At 38.9% G+C, this 15,516-nt stretch overlaps 1 protein-coding gene across 1 annotated transcript in view; it reads right to left on the bottom strand.

The window, feature by feature from the left end:
- Nucleotides 1–15,516, bottom strand: part of LOC124863503 (protein sidekick-2-like) — a 146,695-nt gene that overhangs the window by 47,659 nt on the left and 83,520 nt on the right. The window contains exons 2-8 of the mRNA XM_047357890.1: nucleotides 14,811–14,973; nucleotides 10,529–10,635; nucleotides 10,195–10,342; nucleotides 6,835–6,968; nucleotides 999–1,110; nucleotides 393–583; nucleotides 88–171 (exon numbers count right to left, since the gene is read on the bottom strand). Coding sequence (XP_047213846.1) covers nucleotides 88–171; nucleotides 393–583; nucleotides 999–1,110; nucleotides 6,835–6,968; nucleotides 10,195–10,342; nucleotides 10,529–10,635; nucleotides 14,811–14,973 — 939 coding nt within the window. The remainder of the gene's footprint in view (nucleotides 1–87; nucleotides 172–392; nucleotides 584–998; nucleotides 1,111–6,834; nucleotides 6,969–10,194; nucleotides 10,343–10,528; nucleotides 10,636–14,810; nucleotides 14,974–15,516) is intronic.

The following is a 15,516-nucleotide window of genomic DNA, read 5'->3' as shown; positions in this document are numbered from 1 at the left end:
TCAAAATGACTTCTTGTTATTTTTGGTTAGATTTTCATGCTTTCTCGCTTTTTCACTTATTCAACAGCACAGAGGAAAATAACCAACCTCGTGCCTGACAGGGTATATCTACCACCTTCTCCATTTCTGCAGTGATATGACTTGGTGGCTCTTTTAGGAACACAGGATATTCTGTTTCAGAAACACAGAAAATAAAGCACACCTCCTTTAAAGCCTAAAATTTCTCCGAAAGCACATATCTTTTAACCCTTTTCTGTTGTACACATCATCAGTTAAATTACCCATGGTAGTGTATGCTCTCACTCTAAATTCTCTCAACAGGAAAGTCAGCATGCTGAGGCAATACCCAGCTGCTCTGAGCGGGGTTGTAGTGTCAGCTGTGTTTTAATTACCGAGAACATGCAGGTAGGCACCAGCGGTGACTGAGGGGACGCTGCTACTGCGAAGTGATGCCTCGCACTCGTAGTAGCCACTATCACTGACTGCAGGCAAACTAATCACCAGCCTGCGACCGAAATCCCTAATTCCTGTATTGACCACCACTCCGTCTTTCCTCCAAATGATGCTCATTTTAACAAGGGGTCTAAAGAACAGAGAGAGGAAAAAAAGATGAAAAGCACAAAAAAAGAGCAAAAAATAGAGAACGTGGTTTTAATACAAACTTTTATGCTGTTTCAAGGTTAAAGAGCGTTGGAATATGATACATCTGTCATTCTGATTAAGTCTTTGAATTGGAGATAATAGTCAGAATTCAGGGTTGGGATTGTGTGAGATAGGGAGAGCAGAGCAAAGCCTTGAATCAAAGGGAAGAGTGGAGGAGAGGTACAAAATGAGAGATGTGCAAAACACTTTTTCGATCATGTTCAAACAAAAGATTTCCGGACTCATTTAAATCACAAAATCAGATGTTGAGGACCAACTAAAGTAGAGATTTGATCATTTCTCTGTATATTCTTGTCTTATTTCCTCCAACTACATATCTTTTTGTGAATACTTACCTTGCATTGGCTACACACTCAATGATGGCATCATTTCTCCCCACTGTGACTGTGGTGTTCTTTGGGGGGATGATGATGGAGGGGGCAATAGGGTCCGCAGGTCCTCCAACATCTAGTGCATTCATTGAAACACACACACAAAAGTGAAACCAATCTATAAAAGCACTCCATCTGATGTAGCCTGTGCATCTGCCTGATACAGCCAGCTGAGCATGACTAGGTCCTTACACATAGACTGACAGTCTGTCACTATCACCAGCAGGTAGCCAGTTTTCTATAAGCCAACTATTAACACCTCTGTCTGTACTCTCAGATCCTTTTTTTGTGGCCCACACAGCATTTCCCTGTTCTAGGTGTTAGACCAGGTGTTAGAAGCCATTATGTAACGTAATTGAGACAAACACAAAAGGCGATTTAATGCAGCACCATCACTCACTGGTTTCACGGAGCCTCCAGCCATCCATTGATTCGCTGCCCTCAATCAGTGATCTCTCTCTGAATCTGATCTCACCCCCCCTCCCCACAACCCCCACCCACCTCCCAAGAGGATTGGCTATGGGCTGGTGAACTCATATGTGTTTGAGTGAGCGATTGCACGTTTAGGGTGTGCTGTACGTGTGTGTTGTGTGACCATGTGTTTATGGGGGCTCAATTTTCAGGGCTAGTGCAGGTTAATAAGGTTCCTAATCAACTTTTTTATTATTAGTAATGTTATTCTACGCCACCTCATTGTGAGTCTCACCCCTTCGTAGCTCAGTGTTTAATCTCAGCAGTGCTGTAACAAAGCTTCCACCTCAAACACTGCCTGTAAACGTTGAAGGAGACCTTCTAATGGCTTATTCCTGCTGTTGATTGAGCTATGGATCAGCTCATCATTTCAATACATCAAATATTTTTTAAACCTATATCAGACAAAGGTGTTATGCATGGGAATGTTCTTAAAAAATGTAGAAAGATTTGGTCTGTTAGGCCAGTTTTGCACAGGTCAAATACTTAGTGACCACATATTTAGACATGGGTAAGGGTTAGGGTAACCCTAACCCTAAACAGACACGCATAGCTGCTGTAAACACATAGTTTACAGCTAATAGCCAGGAGAAAAAGAAAGAAGACATTTTTAGAAAGTAATAAGTATGCTTCAGTTCTCGTTATAAGTTTACATATACTCAAAATCAGCACGAATGCCATATTATTTTGGATGTTTAATTATCTGTTTTAAACAATTTTAAGGGTGGACTTTTAGAAACAAGGATTGAATTTGAATTTGTGGGTTATCCTAAATTTCAAAATTAAGAGTCGTATAAGCATACAACCAACTGTGTCCAACCTTTAACCAACAAAGTGAAAGAATCATATTTTTTATTCCAGTACGACTGACAGCAAAACAGCCCACAGCATGACGCTGCCACTACCATGCTTGATGTTTGCTACAGTTTTCTCAAGTTAGAAGGCCTCAATTTGACTCTATTTTGGTTAAAAAGCTCAGTCTTTGTCATGTGGAAGGCTGTAAATTCCCATCATGCTTGAGGATGTCAATTCTGGAGAAGGGGGTTCTCTGTCATTCAGTACTTTTTAAGTCCATCTTGACATTAAACTATATCAGTAGTAGCATGACTAAACAGGGCAATGAGCCCAAACACATCAAAACAGGTTTTCAAGTGTACATATTCAGTTTACTGGCTTACCAACCCCCAGCCTCAACTCTATTTAAACTCTGTGGTCTAAGCTTCTGTGGCATGAAACCAGCCAATTAATATTAACACTACCAATTCTTTCAAGACGAGTGGTTGAATAAAATTAGCCAGAATTACACCAGTACCTTGCTGACTGATACAAAAAAGTGAGCGTTTGAGGAGCAACCTCCTAAAGGATATTTAACCAAATATAGGTCTGTGTTCCTGTTAGTACATGTATGAGCCTGTGTGTATAATTCTGACTGCTTTCTGGATTTTGGACAATAAACCCTTATACCTAACACTTACAGGGCTGTGTGTCGTATAATATTTCCATCCTGAAAAAATAGCCCAAAGTTAATGTGTCTGGATGATTACATTTTAAAAGTATGTAAAAAGGATGGCTGAAAATATACAATTATAACATTTAAATTGACCTTAGATTTGAGTTTAATAGAAGAAAAAAAAGGAAATTCCATACAAAGCATATTGTCAAAGGCTTTCATGGATAAAACACAGTGATTAAGTTCCGATGTGTGAAATTAAGTCTCATTTGAACATTAACATTTTTGCTGCAGGGATACAACCTCTCTAAAAATTGAAAACAGGTGAATTTTGTATAACTGAAGACGACTGAAAGGTTAAACCTATTCCATACTTCCCCATTACATCATTTCATTACAGCAGTACAAGCACAGAATCAGGGCTGTTGTTGACTTTATTATTACAATAATTGATCAGCACAGTGAAGACAAAGAAATCCATGCAGAAAAAGCTTTCTGTCAGAGTTTCAAAACAGAAGAAATTAAACAGGGTGGGATATTTTCTTGTGAGTCCAGGGGATTTGTAAGGAAAATCTAAATCCTTTGGGTCAAAAGTTATTGGGCAGAATGTAAGATTTCAGCTTTCGGGGATCTGTGTAGTTTTTAAGTCTAATTAAGCAAAGGGATTTAAGTGGAAAATGTGATTGATGTGAGTTTTAGCAGAGGGGGAAGGAGAAGGAGAGTTGACTGATGGACAATCTTCTACCTATACTGCTGAAAAATGAATAAATGGTTTTCTAAGATTAAAAGCTCAGCACACTGTATAATTAAGATTTTTCAACATCCATGTTTTAATGTATGCTACAGTTGAGGGGAAATGTGGTTGTTTGCTAATTTAACATTAAAAAGTGTGAATACAGCAATGTTTTTCTTTACCCCATAAGACATGACTGGCTCCCTGCGGAAACTAATTAATGCATTGCAGTTCATAAACTCCCTGTGTTGCGAATACCTCAAGTGTGTAATCATCCAATTAAATGGCAAAATTAAACAACACAGTGACCTGCATAACAAGTTCTCGCTACTTATGTCACTGCATTGTTTACATATGTCATGGTCCAAAAACAAGTGTAAACCTAAGTCATGTCTTTTGTATTTCACACTCTGAAGAATAAAACCAAACACAACAAAGTATCTTGCCACTTGAAACATTAGGCTATGCCAGATTGTTTTTTACTTATTACAGTCAGTTTTGGCTCATTTGTATGCTCCTTCAAGGACACAATGCCCCCTTTGCTGTCTTTTCTTTTCTTTTTGCATGTGTGTGTGTCTTTTCTCTGCTGAATTTCTTAAAATGAACAAATGCTGCTCTGAAAATCTTATTGACTTTCAAATGCAAACACACAACTGCGTGATCTACAAGGTCATATCTGGTGAATTTCAAGATATCTGGTCCCAGCAGATGGCTGTGTCATGCACATTGATCACAAACTTACAAAGGCTGCATTATAGACGTTTGAAAAGCAGATGCAGAAAGTTTTTTTTTAAGACTGTATAGGCACTAATACAAGCAGCTTAAAATCTTTATCCAACACTTTGTATCACACAAAGGTTATGGGAGATACAGTGATATTTAAGTTGTTCAAAAACTGTTATATTTAGTGACTTTTAATTGGCTTGGACAGGGTAAGCAGAGAGGATTGATTTATTTAGATATGAAAAAGGAAAGTGTGAAAAATTATGCGACTTTGTTTAGATAAAAAGTGACAGTAGGTGGAAGGGTTGGTGAGCATAAGCCAGTCTCTAATGATTTGGATTCTTATGTGCTTGATCTAATGAAGCAAGAGAGTTTGTGTTACAACAGGGGTCCAATCTAAAGTGTTTTAGTGTGGGTGTCGTTTTCCCTTTAAATCTTTGCTCTATGTCATTTTCAGAAACCTGCTTATCAGAAGGTGGCTTCCAAAAGTATCCATTCGTTTCAAACATTTTCACATTTTGTCCTGTTAGAATACAAATCTTGACTGTGTTTCAATGGTTTTATCTGTGATACCCCAACACAAAGTAATGCTAAATTGTGCAGTGGGAGGATTTCAAAACATTTTACAAATCTGACAAGGACAGCATGCTTTTGTGCTTTTGACAGTCCTCAAAAAAAAAAAAACAATGAATCCAGTCAGCTAATTTGTAAATAGAGTTCAACTGTGTATATTTTAACCTCAGTATAAAACAGATGTTCTGTGAAGGCTTTAGAAGCTAATTACAGCATCATGAAGACCAAAGAACTCAGCAGACAGATCAGGGATACATTTTTGAGATCTTTAAAGCAGGGCTAGGTTATAAAACAATATTTACTGCTGTGAACATCTCACAAACCTAACAAGACATGGCCATCCACCTAAACTTAAACAGGGAAGCAGCCTATTTATTGAATATTCTACAAATCTAGCCTTCACACAGGAGTGGAAATAAGAAAGCCATTGTTCAATGAAAGCCCTAACAAGTCCCATTTTAAAGATTTTGGACAAATGTTCCAAATTAAAATAAACTGCAAATTGCAAGCCTACATGTAAAATGTGATGAAAAACTTATACTTAATTTCAGTTAGAAGACACAATACCCAAAGCGAAACATGGTAGTGGCAGTACCATGCTGTGGGCATGCTTATCTTCAGCAGAGACAAGAGGGATGGTCAAAAGATGTGTTTCAACTATGTTTTTTGTTTTATTGTTTTATTTGGAACTTAACTTCACTGAACCTTTTTATCTTCTAGGCTGTTATTTGTGTGCGTTTGGACTGGAGGTTGAGCACAAAATTGCGTCCAGCCCATTTTTGTAGATTATTTCCCCCTGAGCTGGTCCTCCTCTGGTATCTCACAGTGTATAGGGTTTAAAAGCCAAGGACTGCTACTCTAAATTGTGTGAAAATATGTAGGTAGAGTGCTTTTTAAATGAGCTGTGCCAAACCTTACTCCTGGAAAGAAGAGGTTCACTATCCAACAGGACAGCCCTAAACATACAGCAACAGCTTCAACAAAATGCTTTAGATCAAAGCATATTTATGTGTCAGAATGGCCTAATCAAACTTCAGACATAAATCCAATTTAGGATCTGTGGTAAGAGTTGAAAATCTGATGTTTAAATTTGCTCTCCACCCAGTCTAATTGAACTTGAGCTACTTTACAAAGATAAATGAAAAAAAAAATTCTGTCTCTACATGTGAAAGCTGTTAGAGACATACGTCAACAGGCTTACCTCTGTACCTGCAGGTGGTTCAAGAAAGTGTTCAGGCAGGCTGAATACAAATGCACTGCACACTTTTCCAGTTTCAGTTTTCTTTGCACTTCACAATCATGCAATATTTCATGTTGGTCTGTCACAAAAAAGTCCAAAAAAAGTACAGAAAAGTTTGTGGTAGTAGTGACAAAATCTCCAAAGGTTCAAGTGGTATGCATAAAGCCTTTTTCAAGGATCTGTGTGGCTGTACAACCTGTGACCACATGTGTAATGTATAGCCTAAGCCACAGATTAGAGGAGGATTATAAAAAAAAAAAGAGGACAAACTTTGGGCTTCAGGTATTCAGTAGAAATGAAGGCTGTTGAACAAGACAAAAAAGCCCACCAATATAGGGGGGCATTTCTGTTCCTACTATCTAAAGTGGAAGCCACCTATTGTAGAGCTGCTGTATTAAATTAATCTGTGTGTCTTCAGCTGGAATAAATAAAAAAACAGTTATTTTTAAATGACATTTTCATCTGTGCCAGCTTGTTGATGCAGTCTGCTGGCGACACAAACAATCTGTTGGTTAGCAGTGTCTTACACAGCGTGGGTGAAGACGTCTGTTGCTTAACTGCGAAGTACACTTGAGTGCCTGTGAGTGTATGTTGCTCTATGCGCACTTACTCTCCACTGTGAGGGTGATGGGCTGACTGGTTTTGTTCTCCCCGTTCTTGTCATTTACGGCTTGGGTGTAATACCGTCCTGCATCCGGGGCCACGGTGGACAGAATGACCAGTGTGTTGTCCAGAGTGATGGCACTGATGAGAAAAAATAATCTCTTTAACTGCAGACAAGGTAGACTGAGATGAACGTAGTTGAATTTCCGATTAAAAAGACATCCTCAGTCAACTGTTGTATTTCAAATGTTTTCAACACCTGACCAACCATACCTGCATGCACACACACACACACACACACACACACACACACACACACACACACACACACACACACACACACACAGATCACTAAATCAGTGACTAGTTGTTTCTTACAGTCAATGAATCCTAAAGATAAACTGACACACCAGCATGCACATATATTATGTCTAAAAGCAGCACACAAAGACAAACTTGTGAACACTTCCATCTACAATTCACCATAGTGTCTTAAAGGAATTGCTTTGAATTTCCTACAGTTTTTTTTATTTTCTATTGTTATTTTCCATTTCTGCATAACCGACGGGATTTCCTCTCTTTGTGGTCTTCTGAGTAATTCTACACATACTAACACTAATTAATGGGACTTATGACATAATTATACAACTGATTTATTTTGAAGAGCAAGACTTAAGCCACTAACAGCTTATCATCCAGTTGGAGTAAAAATGATTTCAAATACCTGTACATACAGATTTCAGACTCAATATCATGTATCATAATCAATCCTAGATTTGCTTGGATAATATTTGTCTCTGTGCTTTAAAATAATTGATTTGTCTCACAAAATTTTCACAAACACATTTCTCACCTATTAAACAATATGCCATGGTCAGTTTTTCAATTTATTTTGCTATGTTTCTTAATTGGAAAAAAATCTACTTTCCTGAAACACAAACATTCTGTAGATTAAATTAAATTCATCCTTCAGTTTTTTTATTTCTATTCTGTAGGGCTCCAGATATTTTAAAGAAAAAGTTGTAATAATTAAATGAATTTGTTTGGGAAAATAACTGGAGCAAACTGGAAGAGATACATTTCAATACTACATTGCTGCAACAATCATTTAGACAAAAGTTAAGGAAAACATATCTCCTTGTTGAGGGATGTTAACCTAGTTAAAGCTTACAGATTATGGTTTTGGGATTGTCAGATTCAAACTCTGGCTAAAACAAGTAAGGTTAAACCAACAACATCACAAACAAGAACTCTCACTCTGATATTCATCACATTCTCCTTCATCCAATATTTGCCATGTAATAAAAAGTCCAACAGACTCAATCACATTGCTTCAAAATCTACATCAGAATCTGTGAAGAGTTGCTCATCTATTACACAGTTTATTAAAGCCATTCAATCACTTTGAAAGTTACATTTTGCCTACATTTATCACTGTTTACCATTAACGTTTTCGTCTATTGCTACCATTACTGAATTAAGTGGTGGTTTTGATATGGGTGATATGACTCACTGCCCAGGATGCCACAGTCTTGGGGGCAGCCAGCCCACCTCACAATGTTTTTAAAGTTGCACAATATTTTGCTTTGTTTTTTTGCACATCCCATCGGTGGCGAGTGGGCCCCCTCAGTATTGTTGACAGTGTACACTCTATCATATATATAATGTCACTGTTGACTGGCCAATGTCTTGGCTGGATGAAACTATCTGATTTGCAGCATTTAATTTTTGACTGGCCATTTCTGGCTCAAAACATAAAATGCTAATTAAACCTTGGCTGAATTTGCCTAAACTGTACATAAATCCTTTAAAGCAAAGTTTAAAAATTACAAAACATTTTTATTTCTTTTTAAACATAAAAATATATATATTTTTTTATGTCTGATTTGTAGGGGCGAAAAAGAAATGGGTCTATCTGGGTGTACACAATGCATAACTAAGGTTTTTTGCCTCTTTTTTTAAAACCCTGAAGCGGAAATTTATACTTTATAATCCAGTTGGGTTTTTATTAGAATTCTACAGTTGTTGAAAGGAAATGCACTTCTGGCTAATAGCTTTAAATTTATGCTGACAAGCAGCAAAACATACAGGTATTAGCTATGTCAAAGCTACACCAACAAATGTTCATAAAATGCCCTCCCCAAATTTTCAGGACATCCTTTACAATCTTTTCTCCAAACACCAGCTTCTCGATAGACCAAATGCTGGTTAGTCTGACAGCCCAAGGTGTTTGCCAAGAGCCTTTGAAATGAAAGTTGACATTAAGCATGTGGCAAGATTAGACTCTTATATCTGCCACCATCTGCTTGATCGAAGTGGAATAAACGCTCCAGGACAATTAGGAGCAGCAGCTCTCGCAGAGTCAACAGACTCTTACACAAACAGACAAGCACCAATACACAGACACACACCTGTGAATATCAATGTGGCCTGACAGTAAGCAAGCAAGCAGTAAATGCTGAGTGGCCTTTCAGTGCGTCTCATCGTCACAGTGTTTTACTGCTTGTAAAAGCCAACTGTGTACTTAGCAGCTCTGGAATTGGATAAAGATTTGTGAAAGTGGTTTCTTGTACTTTTTTTCTTCCCTCTTGCCTTTTCTTTTCCTTTTGCAGGAAAAAAAACCCATGCACCGATCCATACCTCGAGCAAAAGCCTTGAGCTTGTGGTAAAAGTCTTCACAACAGCAATGACATAGTACATCTGCCCACTGAATAATATATAAGGAGGTGGTTTCCAAGGACTTGCGGACTGCCTACCTCAATTTGTCAGGATGGCAAAATTAATCTCAGGTGAATACCTCACAGTGTCGCCTCAGGAAAACTGCATATCTAAAAAGGTGGAAATTCAACAGGGACTAACCGTAGATGAAGAGTCACCCACTGAACCCCTGATGCTTACTCAGCCTCTGACAGATTCTTACCACACGTACAAACGCACGAACACAATATCACGCTCACAACTCCAACCGGGGCTAGAGCTGTCAGTCAATCATATCAACAATTGAGGCCTTTTGTCGAATTTTGTCTAATTGGTTCCCCTGCTGCCTGATCTACGTCTACCCTTCATTCATCCTGCCTGCAAAGTCAATAGGGGGGTATATAATAACCAACTTTATCACTGAGAGGTGATTCAGTGAAGAACACAAGGCTCTTGCCAACATTGACTCATCAGCTATTCTGCTAAACTTGGTTCACGGCATGAAGGGGAATAGGAGAAAATCAGCAAGAAGTATTGAACTTCTTGGGGCTCTCTGAAGAAAAAGTAATTCTGCTACAGCAGCCCAAAATTCACCAACATCTCGAGCACATCCAAACCCACACCCCCTCAATCCAAAAGAAAGAAAAACTGTGTTGGAATGCATACTCACATGCGGCTGCTCGAGGGAATCTTGCGCCCATCTCTGAACCACGTTATCTGGGGCCTCGGGAAACTGTGTATCCGTGGTGCATGGATGAGAACTCCCTCGCCCTGGGAAACAGTTTGAGATCTCTCACCCTCCACAAATCCACCCATGTCTTGCAGACATAAAAAATAAATGAAAGTGAGAAAATAAAAAGAAAGCACCACAGGAAAAAAAGGAATAAGAAAAAGAATCATTATCAGTGTTTTCCTTTAATTAACACCAGCGACATGCTGTACTTTCACAAGAACAGCTTCATCGCCTCAATCTGCCAGATGTATGAAAATAAGCCATCACTTACAAGCAACCTGCACCTCAGTGCTGCATTGCATTATTGCACCCACTCGGTTTCGCACGATGCAGCGGTAGTGGCCAGCATGTGATCTGTCTAGTGACGGGATCAGGTACCTAATGGGCAGACAAAACCCGAGTGCAATTAGTCATCATCAGCGTGACGAACAAAGGCTTTGGGCTTTTATCACCCACGTTAAGGATGCTAAATTAATTGAGATGTTTAACTGAACACCTGTAATGCAGCTTAAATCATTTTCAACTTAAGAAGTAAATGTACTGAAATACAGTTGAGAACTGCAAATGTGTGACTCAATGTAGTGTTAGAGCAACAGAAAGAAGACATAGATGCAGCTGAGTTCCAGACAGACAGGACTCATGAAACCCCATTGTTATCCTGTATCTTCAGTCTGTTCAATCAAATCATACAACCACCTGTCATATGTTTCAGACAGCTACAGCTCTCTCTCCCCTAACATGGTTTTGTGATAAATGGTTTGTGTGTGTGCGTGTGTGTGTGTGAGAGAGAGAGCGCGAGAGAGAGAGAGAGAGAGAGAGAGAAAGAGAGAGAGAGAGAGAGAGAGAAAGAGAGAGAGAGAGAGAGAGAGAGAGACAAGCCTTGTGCTGCAAGTTCTGCGCTTTGAAAAAAGTATTTATTTTGTTGTTACTTCTTTATCACACTGGTTTAGGATCACAAAACTCATTTTAATATCAAACGTAAATAACCAGAGGGAGCACAAAAAGCAGTTTTCAAATTATGCTTTAATTTATGAGGTGAAAAAAACTATATAAACTAACTTGGCCCTATGTTGAACAGTAAGCAACCATTTTGTTAAATGATAAATTACCTGTGATTAATTAATTTGTTTGGAATGCTGAGATCAATTTTATACGTTTGATTACTGCCTGACCTGTATATTTAAGAATCACTTCAACAGAACCTGACAGACAACATGAAGTTGGCTGAAAGATCTCAAAAAGCAACACATCATGGCCCAATCTAAAAGAAATCATGACCAGATGAGACACAAAGTCATAGAAATCTGGAGAGGGTCTGGAAGGGTCTGCAGGAAGAAAACCCATGCACCGATCCATACCTTGAGAAGAGTCTGTCCTTAAAGTAGGTTTAAATCCAACTTGAAGGACATGGACGTTTTTGTGTCAGTAGGTAACTTTACATCAGAGACCACAAAAATCACATGTGGCGTTCCCCAGGGGTCCATCTTAGGGCCCCTCCTATTCAATATCTACATGCTCCCCCTAACTCAGATTTTAATAAACAACAACGTAAGTTATCATAACTATGCAGACGACACACAGTTATACGTTACGATGTCACCAGGTGACTATGAACCCATTCAAGCGCTGGGTAAATGCTTAGAAGAAATCAATGCATGGATGGGCCAACATTTTCTTCAGCTGAATCAAAACAAAACTGAAGTAATAATCTTTGGACCAAAGGAAGAGCGTTTAAAAGTTAGCACACAGCTTCAGTTAATACAGCTAGAAACCACCAGTCAGGCTTGAAACTTGGGTGTAGTGATGGACTCAGACCTGAACCTTCAGAGGGACATAAAGACAGTAACAAGGTCAGCCTTCTATCACCTAAAGAACATCTCCAGGATTAAAGGACTAATGTCTCAGCAGGACCTTAAAAAACTAATTCATGCGTTCATATTTAGTAGAATTGATTACTGCAACGGTGTCTTCACAGGTCTGCCTAAAAAGTCGATCAGACAGCTGCAGTTAATCCAGAAAGCTCCTGCTCACTAGAACTAAGAAAGTGGAGCACATCACCCCGGTTCTAAAGTCCTTACACTGGCTCCTTGTAGCTCAGAGAATAGAGTTTAAAATACTTCTGTCTATAAATCACTGAATGGCTTAGCACCAAAATACATTACAGACTTGTTGTCAGTGTATCAACCACCCGGACCTCTCAGATCTTCTGGCTTAAATCTACTCTGCATACCCAGAACCAGAACCAAACATGGAGAAGCAGCTTTTAGTTCTTATGTTCCACTAATCTGGAATAAACTGCCAGAAAACTGTAAAAGCGCCGAAACCCAAAGTTGCTTTAAATCAAGATTAAAAACCTATTTGTTTAGAGTGGCCTTTGACTGTGGCATCTAAACATTATTAGTTACGTTTTCAGTCCAATTTTCCTTTCATTTTCTTATCCATCATTCTATTCTATTCTCTTTATTTTATTTTTATTTTTTATTTGTTGCTTGATCTTCTGTATCATTGTAATGTTTTTCCGTATGTACAGCGCCTTGAGTGCCTTGTTGCTGAAAAGCACTATATAAATAAATCTGAATTGACTTGACTTGGAAAGAGTTTAAAAAGCCATTTCTAATGCTGTGGGACCCTATTGAACCACACTGAGAGCCATTTTAGTGAAATTGAGAAAATATGAAACAGTGGTAAACCTTCCCAATAGTGGACAAAAATTACTTCCAAAATGACTCTAACACTAAATCAACCTTTCATCCAGATGGTCACAAATGAAACAAGGACTGAATCCAAAGCACTGCAAGTCTTGCTTGCTTCAATCACAATCCGGTGTTCATGATTCAACAATTAAAAGAGACTGGACAAACATGACATCCATGAGAGAGTCCAAAGTCCAAAACCACCACTGATAACAAGCCCATATAAAGGACGGTCTAACATTTAACAGAAAACATCTTGGTGATCGCTACGACTTCCGGGAAAAAATTCTGTGTACTGACGAGACAAATGTGAAACTTTTCAGCTTAAGTCTTCATCCTGCTACATCTTGTGTAAATCTAACAGAGCATCTCAGAAAACAAAATCACACTGACTATTAAACATGGTGGTGGTAGTGTCATGATCTGGGGCTGCTTTCCTGCTTTAAAACCTGGACGACTTGTTAATTACTAGAGCCATGGATTCTGGTCCCAACCACACAATCCTAAATGAGGCTGTCTTACCATCAATTTGAGACCTCAAGCTCAAGCACGCCTAGGTTATGCAGCAGGACAATGATCCAAAGGACACCAGCAAGCCAAATACCAACATGATGGTTTTGGAGTGGCATAGCCAAAGTCTGGACTGAAATCCAAATGAGATAATGTTGCATGAGAGCCAGGTTGGTTAGAATAGCTTTTTTCACTCAATAAATGAAATAATCACTTATAAACAGTTTTTGTTATTATTTAAGTTATCTTTGTCTAATATTAAAATTTGTTTGATGATGAGTTTAACAAGAAAGCAAAAACAAAACTCTTTTAGACAAATATTTTTTCACAGCACTGTAGGAGTGTAACACAGCCAGGATTCCCGACTGCTAATTCGGACGTGGGATTTTAGAGGTGTGCGTATGTGTGGGGGTGGGGGGGCTGATTAAATGGATTCCAGTTCTCCTCTTTGATCAAGACTGGTGAAGAATAATAAGCAGAGGGCTGGCCTGCAAGGCAGACCCAGAGCAGAGAACAGGCCACGTGAGCAACCAACTGCTGGTGGAAGACAGAAGAGAAGATGAGGGGAGGAGCAAAAGATGTATGGGAGAGAGAAAAAAGACAGTGAAGGGATGCTGTGTGAGTCTGTTTGTGTGATAGCAGCGATACCAATCAGGCAATCCCACCTAAGAGTGTTTGTCCATGTCTTAAGCTCTGATCAGACTGTGAATAAAGTCCTGAAATAGAGGTTAGAACTGGATAGAATGTGACTTTCAATGCAGGCTGCAACTGTGACAGGCAGGGACACACACAGAGAGGCCGTGTTAGTGCAGACAGAAGCTTCCTCTTCCCACAATCTTTGGTGTCAGAGGAACTCACCATGACGGTGTTAAGAGGCTTCAAACGTGTAATATAACATGTCCAAAAGAACCATCCTGTCAGTAAAACACCATCAATCAGCTCATGGAGCAAAGAAGAACACCCACACTGCATGGGATGATGATGAAAAATATGCACTGTTGTATTCTATTACTACAATGATAGTTTTGACAGACCGAATAGGAGAGGAGTGAATAGATGCATTATCTCCTCACAACATCTTTGAATGCCAAGTACATTGTGAGACACAAATCAGAATAAATCTGAAACTCCCTAAACGCCACGTGCAAGCTTCCAAGGAAGAAATACAACCAAATCTGTGGCGAATAAATCCATGTAAATGAGGTTAGAATATGAATAAAAATGAGAAATTGTGCTATTAGTTACAGTTAAATGGCGTTAAAATGTTCTTGTGTGGTGAGATAATTGCACCAGGTGAATAAAAGCAATGATAACACAATTAGCTCTGGTGTGCAAGGTCACATTCCTCACCTGTATTCCAAGGAGAACCGCGTAAGCTCACTACCATTGTAGATCCATTTGAACTCGAGAGGCCAGCTTCCCTCTGCCATGCAGGTCAGGACCAGGCGATTTCCCTCCAGGTGAACCTGGGTTTGAGGAGGCTCCATCTTAAAGTAAGGTGGAACATCGTCTACTAGAAGAGAATAATTGGAGAAAAAAAATATAGTAAAACAAAATGTGTGATTAGAAGGACAGAAAGTGAAGCAGAAGGTGATGGCTGTTAGAGGAAAAAATGAAATCTATGATTCAGTAACTCATTTGAGTAGTCTCACAACACATTTCAGGAGTTCACAGGAAATGAGGGCTCAGAACGAGCCATTTTCATTTTTCTTCTGCTCCTATTAGGAACTTGAAGGTCAACAAAAAATATTGCCAAAAAGCACATGGAATAAATTGCCACTGCAAACACTTCTACTTTTTCCCCTTTCAAATTGAAATGTGCTGGCAAAGAGGTGGAGGAGCAATTTGTGCTGAAAGGAGGAGTTTAAATGAACACTTCCATACCTCTAAACCACTAAAAAGGGGATGGGGAGGAAGATGGAGTTGAAGAGAGAACTGAAGCAAAAATAGACAAAGCATATGGAGAAAAATATAGCAATCTAAAAAAAAATGTTATGCAGGCAATTTAGACGAAGGGAGAGTAAGAAACTAGAAAACTACAGGAGGTGACGATGGT

The sequence above is a fragment of the Girardinichthys multiradiatus genome, chromosome X (assembly GCF_021462225.1).
Source record: "Girardinichthys multiradiatus isolate DD_20200921_A chromosome X, DD_fGirMul_XY1, whole genome shotgun sequence".
Taxonomy (NCBI): Eukaryota; Metazoa; Chordata; class Actinopteri; order Cyprinodontiformes; family Goodeidae; genus Girardinichthys; species Girardinichthys multiradiatus.
This window is presented reverse-complemented; position numbering and strand designations above follow the sequence as displayed.